General features: G+C 43.8%; 3 protein-coding genes across 8 annotated transcripts in view; 1 reads left to right on the top strand and 2 right to left on the bottom strand.

Moving 5' to 3' along the window:
- SLC12A6 (solute carrier family 12 member 6) overlaps positions 1-7423 on the bottom strand; it is a 111009-nt gene extending 103586 nt beyond the window's left edge. For 2 of the 4 annotated variants that reach the window (XM_023230254.3, XM_023230256.3), the window contains exon 1: positions 6810-7414. In XM_023230254.3, coding sequence (XP_023086022.1) covers positions 6810-7080 — 271 coding nt within the window. In that variant the 5' untranslated portion in view covers positions 7081-7414. Of the gene's footprint in view, positions 1-6809 lie in introns of all 4 variants that reach the window. The other 2 variants (XM_023230257.3, XM_023230255.2) reach the window with 2 other exon arrangements.
- A 4233-nt stretch (positions 7424-11656) lies between these two features.
- NOP10 (NOP10 ribonucleoprotein) lies at positions 11657-13100 on the bottom strand. The gene is made up of 2 exons (XM_023201293.2): positions 12943-13100; positions 11657-12051 (listed from the first exon to the last, which is right to left on the bottom strand). The coding sequence occupies exons 1-2, from the start codon at positions 12994-12996 to the stop codon at positions 11911-11913; spliced, it is 195 nt and encodes a 64-aa protein (XP_023057061.1). The 5' UTR covers positions 12997-13100; the 3' UTR covers positions 11657-11910.
- A 136-nt stretch (positions 13101-13236) lies between these two features.
- NUTM1 (NUT midline carcinoma family member 1) overlaps positions 13237-14920 on the top strand; it is a 19130-nt gene continuing 17446 nt past the window's right edge. For all 3 annotated transcript variants that reach the window (XM_026456340.1, XM_026456341.1, XM_026456339.1), the window contains exon 1: positions 13237-13625. In XM_026456340.1, the coding sequence (XP_026312125.1) occupies positions 13556-13625 (70 nt within the window). In that variant the 5' untranslated portion in view covers positions 13237-13555. The remainder of the gene's footprint in view (positions 13626-14920) is intronic.

Here is a 14920-nt window from a genome sequence, read left to right as displayed (position 1 = left end):
TCTCGATCTCCTGACCTCATGATCCGCCCGTCTCGGCCTCCCAAAGTGCTGGGATTACAGGCTTGAGCCACCGCGCCCGGCCTGAAAATTAACAATTTCTTAATATTGTTTAATATCATGTACACGTTCAAATTTCCCCCACTTGTCTCAAAAGTATCTTTTTTCATTTGTTTTATGCACATCAGAATCCAAACCAAGTTCACACACGGCATCTGGCTGATATGGCTCTTTTTATTTGTAACAGCTTTCCCTCTCTTCCCATCACTCCTCCTCCGCCCCATCCCAGTTATTTGTTGAAGAATCTAGTTATTCAATAAGACTTTCCATATTCTGGATTTGGCTGATTGCTTCTTGTGGTGTAAAGCAGTATATTATAAAGTTTAATCTGGCTATGCAGTATAAAGAGAGGAAAAACAGTTTAGGTCTATAACCAAAATGTTTTGGACAAGTGATACTGAAAAGCTTTTTTTAAAGAAAAAAAAATCTAAGGCCAGGCATGGTGGCTCACACCTGTAATCCCAGCACTTTGGGAGTCTGAGGTGGGCTAACTGCTTGAATGCAGGAGTTCGAGACCAGCCTGGGCAACATGGTAAAACCTCATCTCTACAAAAAAAAGTTAGCTGGGCACGGTGGTATGCACCTGTGTTCCCAGCTACTCAAGACGCTGAGGTGGAGGATTGCTTGAGCTCAGAAAGTTGAGGCTGCAGTGAGCTGTGATCACACCACTGTATCCAGCCTGGCTGACAGAATGAGACCCTGTCTCAAAAAACAAAAAACAAACAAAAAAACAAAAAACTATCAAGAGGATGCTTTCAGGCAAGCTAAGAAGGTACCAAATCAATGTATTTTAGCTCACTATTAGAATGCCGAGGTAAAACATGGATAGTATTTAATAATTATATAATATAGGCCGGGCGCGGTGGCTCAAGCCTGTAATCCCAGCACTTTAGGAGGCCGAGACGGGCGGATCACGAGGTCAGGAGATCGAGACCATCCTGGCTAATACGGTGAAACCCCATCTCTAATAGAAAATACAAAAAAATAGCCAGGCGACAAGGAGGGCGCCTGTAGTCCCAGCTACTCGGGAGGCTGAGACAGGAGAGTGGCGTGAACCCGGGAGGCGGAGCTTGCAGTGAGCTGGGATCCGGCCACTGCACTCCAGCCTGGGCGGCAGAGCAAGACTCCGTCTCAAAAAATAATAATAATAATAATAATTATATAATATAGAAGATATATTTAAGAGAAAGATAACAGTCCAGCCTGGCCAACATAGTGGAACCCCATCTCCACTAAAAATACAAAAATTAGCTGGGTGTGGTGGTGCGTGCCTGTAGTCTCAGCTACTGGGAGCTGAGACAGAAGAATCACTTGAACCCGGGAGGCGGAGGTTGCGGTAAGTGGAGACCATGCCATTGCACTCCAGCCTGGGCGACAGAGACTCTCTCTCAAAAAAGAAGAATAAAAACAAAATAAAAGAAAGTAATAGTCACCTATGATTGGCAATACAATATAATTCACTTATTTTGGTGTGTGGCTAAAAATGATAATTTTGTTTTTTATTTTTTGTTGGATTTTGTTTCTCAGGGTAGAGGTATTTTTTATTTTGATTTTGATGTATTTCTTTGAGACAGAATCTCGCTCTGTCACCCAAGCTGGAGTACAACTTCCGCCTCCCAGGTTCTCATGCCTCAGGCACCTGAGTAGCTGAGATTACAAGCAAGCACCACCACACCTGGAAAAGTTTTCACATGTTTAGTAGAGACAGGGTTTCGCCATGTTGGCCAGGCTGGTCTCGAACTCCTGGCCTCAAGTGATCCTCCCGCCTCGGCCTCCCATAGTGCTGAGATTACAGGCGTGAGCCACCATGCTCAGCCTAGAGGCACTTTTTGAAAAGTTCTCTAGATCATTTCATTATGCAGCCAGACGAAGTAGCACTGCTGTAGTACATACATTAATACGCCTTTATCAGAGTATGTTTTTAATTTGTCTCTTGTTCTTAAGTCTACAAGATCTTCAGCTCAATATATACTTATTGTGTACAAGTTATATGGGATATCACATATTATACTAGGTGTAAATAATTTTGTATCCTTGTCCTCAAGAACCCTACAGCATAGTTGAGAAAGATAGTATGTAAATAAAAACAAAATACAGTGATATAGGTATTATAGCAATATAGGGACAAAAAGAGCCTGGTTTATTATATCTGGATATGGGGTTCAATCAGAAAAGGTTTCAGAGAGGACACGCCTTCTTAAAGAAAGGACTTATCTAAATTACTTTTGTGTCTCTAACATCTCTCACAAAAACTTGGTTAACAGCCAGTCTCAAAGTTGTTATACTTAGACTTCAACTCTTCACTTCAGAAACCCACTTCAAGGCTACACACTAGATCACATTACATGAGAAATGCTCTACCTCTGAAACTGCTCATTCCAACAACATTCAACTGTCTGACCACAGTCTTTAATCTTTCTACACTTTTCACCACACTTTACTTTATCAAGTCCTCTGGTCTCTTAGTGTCTCTATTTTATCTTAGTTGATCATTTTCCTTTGCTGTATTTTTGCATGTTTCTATTGTTGGACTTATACAGCATTATAATTTACATACAAATGTGTTTGCTTTCTCTATTAGATCATAACTTTCCTTAGAACAGATAACCGATTCTTTTTCTCTGTCTTTAACACCCAGCATCTTTGACAGCCAGCCAGTACCTCATCCTTAATAATTGCTCAGAGTAATAAATATTTGGTGAAGGAATAAGTAAAGTGCTCTAGTCATTTTCACCACTATACCATGAGATGTGCAAAGGCAGAAACTGTATGTTATCTGTATATTCCCTACAATTAATACCAGACTGCCTCATACATATCAGCGTCTCAGGGAGTATCTGTTGAATTATAAAAGGTTGAAATGTATTAGGGACTGCAGGCAGGGTGTGTGGTTCACATCTGTAATCCCAGAACTTTAGGAGGCCGAGGCAGGAGGATCATTTGAGGTCAGGAGTTTGAGACCAGCCTGGCCAACAAGGTGAAACCCTAACTCTGCCAAAAATACAAAATTTAGCTGGGTGTGGTTGCAGATGCCTGTAATCCCAGCTACTTGGGAGGCTGAGGCTGGAGAATCACTTGGACCCGGGAGATGGAGGTTGCAGTGAGCCAAGATAGCGCCACTGTACTCCAGCCTGGGCGACAGCGTGAGACCTCATCTCAAAAAAAAAAAAGTATCAGGGACTGCAAATGACATATAAAAATATGCTTTATAGCCACATGGTTATAAAGCACATGTCAAAAATGTTCATCCTAGCAGAGGCAAAACGATGCAAGAAAGAGCACTAGATAAAGGTCAGGAGGCCTGAACTTCAGTGTTGGCTTTGCAATTATGTGATCTACAAATAACCATCTCTATAAGCCTTAGTTTCCTCATTTATTTTGTTATTTTTTAATCTATTGGGGTTTTAAGTCTCCTCATTTATTAAAATATGGTTTGATCAGAATGAGATTCTAGATCATTAGCTCTAACATGTGGTGCTTTTCAAACAAATTACTATAAAATGACACACTAAGAATATTTTAAAATTATATATGCCCTTAATTGTTTTGGTACAAGAAAATTCCACTCTTTTTTTTTTTTTTTTTTTTTTGAGACGGAGTCTCGCTCTGTCACCCAGGCTGGAGTGCAGTGGCGTGATCTCAGGTCACTGCAACCTCCGCCTCCCGGGTTCAAGCGATTCTCCTGTCAAGGCCTCCCGAGTAGCTGGGATTACAGGCGCACGCCGTCACGCCTGGCTAATTTTTTGTATTTTTAGTAGAGACGGGGTATCACTGTGTTCCCCAGGCTGATCTGGAACTCCTGAGGTCAGGCAATCCACCCGCCTCGGCCTTCCAAAGTGCTAGGATTACAGGCGTGAGCCACCGCGCCCGGCTCCACTCTATTTTTGTAACTCACTTTCCAGAGGCATCCACTCTCAACAGTTTCTTTTGTATCTTTAAGGCATTCTTCATACATAAGCTAATACACCGCTAAGATTATTGATTTTACCAACTAGACAGTCCTATAAATTCAAATGGAGACTTGCCAAAATAAAGAAAAATTACTTTGATAGCAGAAAGAAAACTGTCTACTCAGAAAGCCAGCAGCAGAAAACATTAAAACACACTGAAATAAGTATTTAAAACTTCATGTGGGGCCGGGCGCCGTGGCTCACGCCTGTAATCCCAGCACTTTGGGAGGCCAAGGTGGGTGTATCACCTGAGGTCAGGAGTTTGCGACCAGCTTGACCAACATGGTGAAACCCCATCTCTACTAAATACAAAGAATTAGCCAGGTGTGGTGGCGCATGCCTGTAATCTCAGCTACTTGGGAGGCTGCGGCAAGAGAATCACCGGAACCCGGGAGACGGAGGTTGCAGTCAGTGGAGATTGCACCATTGCACTCCAGCCTGGGCAACAAGTGTGAAACTCCATCTCAAAAAAAAAAAAAAAGAGATCTTCATGTGTCACCCCCTGTTTGTGTGACATAATGTGAGTAAAAGACATATGACAAGAAACTTCAGGTGGGAAGTTTCTCTACATGAAGAAATGTGGGAGGCATGGGGGAAAAAAGAATCATACTAGTGTCACAACCACACAAGGATGTACAAGGGTCAAAAAATTCAGAGAACTGTAAATACTAAAATAGCAAACTAATTGTGAAATGTACTATGAGCTTAAGGATGGTCAACTGTAGAAAGGATGCAGTTGTTTTCTATATTCAAGCCAGCCTAGAGGAAAACGTATATTACATTAGGCCCTTTTCTTCACAACAGCAACCTTTGCAGATCTACATCTAAATCTAATAAGGGCTTTCATATACTGAGAAGCCAAGGGTGAAATAATTATGTTTCTAAGTGGTTTCTTCTAATGGTGGGGAAAATTTATCACATGATGACAGTCATCATAAGAATTTTTTTAAATATAGAAAGAAAAAAAGATAAAAGGTAGGTCACCGAGAAAGTAGAAAGTTCCACAAGAACAGGGCAAAGTGCTCTCTAATGGCCAGACTATTAATTTCCCTTTCATCTGGGTACCAGAGAATATTTAAACATTAAGTAAGGAATGTGTTATATACAGAACCAAGCTTTTAACATCTGTAACCACATAAACAAACATAAATTTCACTTAGACATGTCCCCATTTTTACCCCTGTAGTCCCCATTTTTATCCCTATAGTGTAAAAGGATACCACTCTAGACTGTAAAGAATGCCTAGGGTAACGTCAGAACCGCAGACTGGACAAGGATCCTGTTCCGCTGGTCTAACACATTACTGAAATAAGTCCACTTTTCCAAAGAATAAAAATACAATTCCATAACATTTAAGTCACAAGTCTAACAAGCTAAACTATAAATTACCTAATGATAATTACCACATTAAAAAATTAACACTGGTATAGTCTTTATCTGGTATTTTTACAACCTAAATACAAGCATGATGGATAAAAACTAAAACCACAATTTGGAATTAATTTGGAGGAAGAGGAAATGATAAATTTTTATTCCATACTGTTACTTTAATACAATGTATGATAGACCGTAAAATTTGTCATAAAGTTGAAAACAGTAAAGTCTGAGAACCAACCTATAATATCTCCCTAAAAGAAAAAATGATTAGTCAAGGATGAGTGAATTCTAGAACTGTAAACTTTACCAAATCTACCTTGTCTCCACATATTAAAAGCACACACAGAATTAAGGAACTAAAATCATTCTGGTTTCCTGAACCCTTTAGGTTAAAAGGAACATTTCCTGACACCGGAAAATGGTGAGTAAGCCTTGCTTTCACAAGACAGTGAGTGAGGCTACGGTTTTCAAACTTGGGTGGGATATTATTTTAAGAGTCTCTAAGGGAAACTTTTATCACTAAAAGGTATTAGTTACAACACAGCATAAAACTAAATATATAAAGCAGTACAGGTCTCAAACTTTTAAATTTCAGAGTCCAAAAAATGTTATGATCTCCCCATTTTCTCTCTCCTCTCTCTTCCATCACCTCCTCCCAGTACATCAAATAAAACCAAGCCAGCTGACACACACAAACTGGTTTAGGAAGCTAAAGGTCTGCAGCAGTCAACATGAGCCAGGAGTGGCTTGTGTGCTACCTGCTAACTGTAAAGACTCATCAGACATTCCATCTAAAGCTCAGAGAGAAGAAATTACATGGGAATCAGGCCCTAAAAGCCTTTTTAGAAGTCTTCCATTTGACAGAATAGCACATTAGATCTACCCACCATCACCCTGAGTGGGCTTAGCTACTTGCGTCAAGGTCTCCATAAAAACATAGATTTCAAAAAAGAACTCTGCAATGCACATCCAAAGTCTTGGAAGAAAGCTACTAAGATATGACCAATAACTATTCCATGTAACCGGCCTTAAAGCAGACTGAAATAGTCAATGATGACTACAGAACACATATCCGACTCACTAAATTTTAAAATTTAGGATTCTCTGTGCTGAAAAATGATTACATTCTTTGATATTCGCCCCTAATCAAAATACCCATTTCATTTCTAAGAAGACAAAAATGAGGAAGTTAAAATATACATTTGCCTTCCTTCTTGTCATACACCTTCCCACATGACAAATTACTACTGCAAAGAGCCTCTATGTTATTACGCCAAAGAGTTCCTAAGCATCTCACAAAGAGGTGCCTTGGTTCCTGATGACTATTATAATCATAATTATATATGATCTTTCAGATCCATAGATGGTCATCTTGGATAAAGAAGCCAGTAATGAAAGTATGCTGCGGCCTGTATTTCTACTTACCCTCGGTGACATCCTGGGGATGAGAAGTCCGGTCACTGGGTGGATCCAGTGCAACAGTTGCCAACGAAGTGGTGGCCCCCGACATCTCACTCATAGGCTCACTACGGCTTGTTTCAGGCACACTTTCCCGGGAGCTAAATCTTACTCGGGAACTAGATCGAGAGCTGAGGTCCGGACTGGTGTCTGACAAACCTGGAATGTCATCGATCTTTGTAGGTGTCACCATGAACCGAACTGAAGCCATCTTGGTGGTGGTTTCTGGAGGATGCATTTTGTTCGTTTTAAGAACAAAAAAAAAAATGGGGAGAACCTCGCAAAATCTTCCTCTTACGCTAGCTACTTTTGACTGCAATAATACAAAAGATAACTTGAAAAATAACACATTTCAATAACCTTGATTCACACCACACCAAAAACCCCAACTAAGAATCCTTCTACTCAGAATTCAAGCCGACTGTCCTAGAAAGTGCATCACCAATAGGTGAATTTGTTTTTTAAGAGAGAAAAAAAACAAAAAACAAAAAGACAAAACAATGCCAATCTTGTGTGATTTCTTTCCTTCAGAATGAAGAGCTACCTAGCTATCCCCTCTGGTCCAGGGCTGAAGGCGCAGTGCCATGGTCTCAGGGCAGCAGACGAAACCTCCCTCCCCTCAGCCCCCAGGTTCCTGTCGAGGTAGTCCTTTATCTGGTGAGTGTCCCACGGTTCTAGTTGAGCGAAGTGCGTGCAGGCCAACCTTTATCAGGCGACTACCGCGTGGATCAGATTGCAAAAATGTGTATACCTGGCCACCTGTTGTGTATCAGGTGAATACCCCACAGGTCTGGCTCAGGGGAGGTGTATGCAAAGCCACCCGGTGTTTTTGATGTCGACAATCCACTTGGATCTGGTGGGAAAGGTGCGCACGCATAACGGGAAAAATAACCCACACTACTGAGAGAAGGGCGAGCAGAGTAGGATGCAGGGGCAGAGCGGATTCCTGTCTCCGAGAGGTCGGTGGGGGTGGCGCGCCCGCTCTTCTCCTAGCAGAAATGTCCTCGGGGTCTGGGAGGAGGTTAGCGGATCAAGACACCTCGGACTGCAGCTCAGAGTCGTGGCAAGTCGTAGCTAGTCCACTGAGCCACGGTCCGCTCCCTAGGTTTCTCCTGCGTGTGACAGGACGGGCCACCCCCTTTGCCGGAGGCGCGTTCTCCCCAACCCCCGCCCCGGCGCAGGTCACCCCCTCGCCGTTCTTCCTTCGGGTCCCAGCAGAGGAGACGGCCCCGCAGGCTGGCCTGACGGAGCAGCGGGTTGAGGGAGAAGGAGGTCGCAGGTGCGGTATCCCGGCGCCAGCTGATGCGGATGCGCGCGCAGCTGTTGTTTACTAGCCGGTAACTGTTTCGGAGCCGCGGCGCGCGCAGGGTTCGCGCTGCCGTGGCTGGCGCCCCCTCCCCGGCCCGACGCCAGAGCAGCAGTTACGTGACCTGGCCTTCCCCAGTCCCGGGCCCGACGGGCTGCGCCCGCGCCGCCGCAGCCCTTCCCTTCCTTCCCCGCTTCTTCCTCATTCGAGGTGAACCTTGCAAAGAGAAGACCCGGGGGTGCAGTCAGAGGGCGGAACCGTCCCGCGGGCGCCCGAAAGCCCCGCCCAGCCTCCGCAGCCCGCGGTGACAGAGTGCAGCACGCCTGCGCTCGCCGCGGGACACGGCAGGCGGGGCGGGGCCGAATACGAGTGGCCAGGGGCACGACGGGAGCTGTAGTCCAGGGCACGGCCGACCAGCGTGAAGGGGGTAAAATCTTTTTCCTTGGTCCGGCTGTGCTGCACACTCACTCTGCATCTTAGGGGGCGGGCGCTCCTCGTCACCCTCAGAACCTGAGGAGCCATTTCTTTTTCACGAGTGTCTCTGAAAATATCATTCATGATTTCTTTATAAACCAGAAACACCACTCCTATACCTGGGAATAACCCTCATTGTAATTTTTATGTAGAGGTCTAAAATAAAGCATTTTTATGTAAAAAAAAAAAATTAAATAAAACTATAAAGTAGGCCGGGCGCAGTGGTTCGCGACTGTAATCCTAGCAGTTTGGGAGGCTGAGGCGGGCGTATCACCTGAGGTCAGGAGTTCCAGACCAGCCTGGCCAACATGGCGAAACCCTGTCTCTACCAAAAATACAAAACTTAGCCGGGCGTGGTGGCGTGGCCTGTAATCCCAGCTACTCCTTAGGATGAGGCAGGAGAATCGCTTGAACTCCGGAGGCGAAGGTTGCAGGGAGCCGAGAATGCACCACTGCTCTCCAGCCTGGGGGACACGAGCAAAACTTCCTCTCAAAAAAATAAACAAAAATAAAACTGTAAATTAAAGTACCTTAAACACACTTGTCCTACTTTAATTTTTTTTCTTGTTCTTGTCCTTTAGTAAATGCTATGTCCACCTTCTAGTCGGACTGAAAATTCCATTGACTAATACATTTTTTATACCTGGAGAAGACATTGAGGTATTTTCTCAAATCCATTCCATGTTTTCACCACTACATTTATTGTCGCTAGAATATTTTTTCTTAGTGTTTATTTAATGTATACATGGAGGTGTTCCATAAATTTTGACTCATCCATGTTTTGTTTGAAAAGCTATTTCCTATAGCTGTGATCAAGACCTCTAAATTTAACAATCACCTGGGCCCAGAAACTGGCCCCTGGCTTTGCCCGGGGTCTTTGCTCCTCACAAGTGGTTATGTTTAAGCAGCACTCCGAGCGATGGGAACTGTATTCCAGGAAGTTCTCTTTTATCAAATGACACACAGTCCAAATCCTTTCAAGGAATAAAGGATTAAAAAAGTTAAAAAGATCCTGGTAACAAAATGAAAAATTTGAATGTCAAGTGTAAACCTCCTAAAGCTTGACTCTTTATAAAGTTCGGGTTTCTTGATTCAGGCCCACAGCTTTCATCCATTCTCTGCAGGATCAGTTTTTTCCTCAGGCAGGCCTGCTGTTCAAACTTCAGACTTTCTTTATAAAGAAACACAGAATTTTTATGAAACCCAATTTCCTACCAGTGTATCTGCATTTACTTATATATACCACCTAATTCCAATATACTATCCCTGTTAAGACTTTTGTTTCTGAGCACTAATCAAGCCCTATAAATTTATGTCTCAGACGTTAATACCCCAGGGATCTCTTTTATTTCCTCAGGGAGACACAGCCTCTGGTGCAAAAATGAAGGCTCATTCCTCAGGGGATCTCTTAATGGAAAAAGTCCTTGGTGTATATTCATTACCAGTTTGCTTTTTCTCCTCTATATTCATTAGGAATATTTCCAGGTTAAAGCTTTTCAGTCTACACAGGTGGTAGCACGGAGCAATGCTAATTCTTTTTTTTTTTTTTTCTTTTTTGTAAGATAAAGGCAGAACTGCAGCCAACATTAAAAAACTGGTAGCAAAATCCACTTACCGACTTTGGTGCTTAAACATTTCTCCAATCATTATCCCCTTAATTGGATAAGATAACTTTTAAAAATCTTTCAGATCCAATGTTTTATCCAATCCTATAAGTGAACAAGCTAAGCAATAAAATTGCTTGACAGGAAACAAGCATCCCATTTCAGAATTTCTGTTAACTCTTTAAAATCCTTCAGATCCAATGTTAAGAACCCTGCAAGTAAGTGAACAGGCTAAGAAATAAAATTGCTTAACAGGAAACAAGTATCTCATTTCACCATTCCTGTATGTTTCAGTAATTTATTTGAAAATAATCTGTCTTCTATTAATTATGACCCCAGTTGAGAGATTTTTTTTCTTTTCAGCAATCCACAACTATCCTGAACTTTTCTGCTGGGATGGTCAAATAACAAGATCCAAGAAAAAGTCTGGTCGGGCACTGTGGCTCACACCTGTAATCCTAGCACTTTGGGAGGCCGAGGCAGGACAGCTTAAGCCCAGGAGTGCAACACCAGCTTGGGCAACATAGTGAGACCTCGCCTCCATAAAACATTAAAAAATGGAATGGATCACTTGAGCCAGGGAGACAGAGGCTGCAATGAGTCGTGATCACATCATGCACTCCTGCCTGGACCAGAGAAGTGAGACCCTGAGTCAAAAAAAAAAAAAAGTCTTTCCAGGGCATGTCTTCATAAATCACATCTGTCTGTGCTAATTTAAGTTATATCTGCTTCTGGAATCTAGAATTTTTGATATCATAGAACATAAAGATTGCAGAATTAAAATACAGACTCCACAAAACAATTTTAAAATCCATAGCACCAGGCCGGCCAAGGTGGCTCACGCCTGTAATCCCAGCACTTTGGGAGGCTGAGGCAGGAGAATTGTTTGAACCTGGGAGACGGAGGCTGTAGTCAGCCACCACTGCACTCCAGCCTGGACAACAAAGCAAGACTCTGTCTTAAAAAAATAAAATAAAATAAAATAAAAAACAGGCCCACCACTAAATCAATGAGTTCAAAGATAAGTTAAATAGGAGAAAAATCAGACTAAACAGGTTAAATAACTTTCTCGAAGTTATACAAAAAGGAAATATTGGTCTTCTTTCAATTCACTGCCTTCTCTCTATAATATACCTATTACTTTTTCAAGTACTCTTCCATTTTTAATCAAAATGTTATTTCAAGGGATGAGAAATTACATGACAACAGGGGTATTTTTCAGTCAATGCTGACAGCTGTTAAAGTCTTAATCTTTCTTCCCCAATACCTTCCTATCACTAACAGCACATGACCACTGTTGCTACAGCAGGACTGAAGTTTTTCTTCCAAGTGGTATTGTTGCAACTCTCTGGGGTACTCTCCTCCATCATCTATCTCCCTCCCTTTAAAAAAATACTACCAATCCTTTCCTCCAACAACTCACAGAATAAGAGCTTTTCAAGTCATTTTATCTTTAATAATTTTGTAGTAATTTCAAATACGAGAAAAAAAAGTCAAACGTGTTCCCTTTATGGGTGACGCCACCATGACTGCTCACAATCATGCATGCTCAATCATCATGATGAGACTGGATGCCAAAGAGTATGGCTGGCAAAAAGGGATCAGGGCTCACAGACTGAAGAGTTTGGTTACAGAGTCTCCGAGGGGTAACAGGCCGCAGAAGAGACATCAGTTTAAGGGACCTTCAGAGGACAGGGCGCGGTTGCTGGGTCATGAGCACCTTGAAGCGTTTCTTGATGGTGATTCGGTGTCGGGAGTATTTGTCATCTGGGGAGAACCGAGCAGGATGGGCTGAGCAGGTCTGTTGTCCCATCGGGTCAAATTTCTGCTCCAGGAATAGAGAATGTATGTCAGTACAGGAGTGATGAAATGGGGTGGGGACAGCGCGAAAAAGGGCAAACATGAAAACAGAAGATGCAATGATCAGCTCAAACAGTTGTACAAATAAATAGAGAAATATAAAACTTAAAAAGGCCGGGCGCGGTGGCTCACGCCTGTAATCCCAACACTTTGTGAGGCCGAGGCAGGAGGATGGCTTGAGGTCAGAAGTTTGAGACCAGCCTGGGCAATATGGCGAAACCTCGTCTCTACAACAAAAAAACCCAACCAACCAAACAAAAAAACCCCAAACCAAAAATTAGCCAGGTGTGGTGGCGCACGCCTGTAGTCCCAGCTACTCGGGAGGCTGAGGCAGGAAGATTGTTTGAGCCCAGGAGGCGGAGGTTGCAGTGAGCCGAGGCACTACAGCCTAGGCAACAAAGCGAGTCCCTGTCTTAAAAAAAAAAAAAAAAAGGAAAAGTGGCGCTATCCCGGTTCACTGCAACCTCCGCCTCCCGGGTTTAAGCGATTCTCCTGTTTTAGCCTCCCGAGTAGCTGGGAAAACAGGCGCACACCGCCACGCCCGGCTAATTTTTTGTATTTTAGTAGAAACGTAGTTTCACCGTGTTGCCCAGAATGGTCTCTAACTCCTGAGCTAAGGCAATCCACACGCCTCGGCCTCCCAAAGTGCTAGGATTACAGGCGTGAGCCACTGCGCCCGGCCAAATTTTTTTTTTTTAATTAAAAAATTAGTCGCGCGCTCCCGGTTCTTCCCCACCTCGGTTCTGGACTTTCTGGTTCCCTGCACCCAGCTAGGTTAACTCCGTGTATGGCCTCACCCACTCCTCCCATCTACATTTCTCGCCATGGCTATTTACAACCTGTTTTCTCTCCTCACCTTCAGCGTATAGACCCGATCTCCCTCCTCGTTGAGGTAATACTGGAGAAACATGATCGCTCATAAGCCAGAGGTCCCAATTCGGTCCGCCGCTCCGTCTGCAGTGGTCCGCCCGACCGCGTCACGTGTTCGTCAATTTCCTTCCTGCATAGCCGGAAGTCTCTCCCCTGGCACGCCTGAAAATGTAGTCAATTTTTGCCTTATTTTCAGCTAGCCAGAAGGGGGCGCACGAGAGCAGGGCTTGGCTTGGGGGCCACACTTGCAACTTTGCAGGCTAAAACACGTGGAGTGTGCCTACTGTGTGCTAGGTACACGGCGCTAGAGGGGGGTAGGGATGGATGTGGATAGAACACTGACGTATAGAAGCTTGTCTTTATCTCAAGATACACACCCATTTCAGGAGCAGTGAGTTTCCAGTGCCTGAAGAAACAAGGGCTCCAGGATTCAGAGCCCCTTTGCCCTAGGGAAGAAAGGAGAGGTTTTCTTCCCTCCCCTCTTTCACATCCAGTTCCCCTGCTCCATTTCAAAGCGTTGGCGGTAAAGAATGCATGTTGAGTATCAATATTCCGTAAAGCGAAAATAGCGTAAAGTTATTTTATGAAACTGGTGAAGTATGTTTCAGCGGTCGAACCAAGATTTAAACTTAGGTCCCTACCGCAAGTTCAGCGCTCTTTCTTACAGTGGTGAGTAGCTAATAATAGCGTAATAAAGTGCACCTTCTAGGAGATTTTACAGTTTTTAAAAGAATATAGAAGTTCTCCTTATTCGTTTAAAGAAATGAAAATGAGAATCAAAATATCATTACAAAGATCATCATTACGCCGTATTTATAATGACAAAAGCATTGGAATATATGTTAATTGTGTAACGAGAAAAACCTGCAATTTTTTTTTTTTTTTTTAAGAATATGGTTTGGCCGGGCGCGGTGGCTCACGCCTGTAATCCCAACACTTTGGGAGGCTGAGGCGGGCGGATCACAAGGTCAAGAGTTCGAGACCAGCCTGGCCAATCTGGAGAAACCCCCGTCTCTACCAAAAATACAGAAAAAATTAGCCGGGTGTGGTGGTGGGCGCCTGTAGTCCCAGCCACTTCAGAGGCTGAGACAGGAGAATCACTTGAGCCCAGGAGGCAGAGGTTGCAGCGAGCTGAGATAGCGCCACTGCACACCAGCCTGGGTGACAGAGTGACACTCCGTCTGAAAAAAAGAATATGGTTTGTGACTGGGTGCGGTAGCTCACGCCTGTAATGCCAGCACTTTGAGAGGCCGAGACAGGTGGATCACAAGGTCAGGAGTTCGAGACCAGCCTGGCCAATATGGTGCAACCCCCGTCTTTACTAATAAAAATACAAAAATTAGCAGGACGTGGTGGCGGTCACCTGTAGTCCCAGCTACTCGGGAGACTGAGGCAGGAGAATGGCTTGAACCCGGGAGGCGGAGGTTGCAGTGAGCCGAGATCACGCCACTGCACTCTAGCTTGGGCGACAGAGCAAGAGACCCTGTCCCCCCCCCAAAAAAAGAATATGGTTTGTATTTACTTGTAGTTGCATAAAAAATCTCTGCAAGTATTCACAAGAAACAGATGATACTGGTTTCCTCTGGGATAGAGAATCTAGTTACAGAAGAAAGGGGTAAGGGGTGGGAGGCAGACTTATTGCTATGTATTTTATTTTGTAGTTTGATTTTTGAACCTTGCTAATGTATTACCTGTTAAAAAATTTTTAAAGGCTGGGCGCGGTGGCTCACACCTCTAATCCCAGCACTTTGGGAGGCCGAGGCAGGCAGATCACGAGGTCAGGAGATCGAGACCATCCTGGCTAACACAGTGAAACCCCTCCTGTACTAAAAATAGAAAAATTAGCTGGGTGTGGTGGTGGGTGCCTGTAGTCCCAGCTACTTGGGAGGCTGAGGCAGCAGAATGGTGTGAACCCGGGAGGCAGAGCTTGCAGTGAGCAGAGATCATGCCACTGCACTCCAGCC

This window comes from Piliocolobus tephrosceles, chromosome 6 (assembly GCF_002776525.5).
Source record: "Piliocolobus tephrosceles isolate RC106 chromosome 6, ASM277652v3, whole genome shotgun sequence".
NCBI lineage: Eukaryota > Metazoa > Chordata > Mammalia > Primates > Cercopithecidae > Piliocolobus > Piliocolobus tephrosceles.
Note: the sequence above shows the minus strand (reverse complement) of the source record. Positions and strands in the feature narration are given on the sequence as shown.

Bases quoted from the DNA above. Each gene is read 5' to 3' on its own strand.
- NOP10 (XM_023201293.2), bottom strand. From the start codon at position 12,996: ATGTTTCTCCAGTATTACCTCAACGAGGAGGGAGATCGGGTCTATACG. The intron at 12,052-12,942 runs GTGAGGAGAGAA...TTCCTGGAGCAG, and splicing joins ATCGGGTCTATACGCTGAAG to AAATTTGACCCGATGGGACA.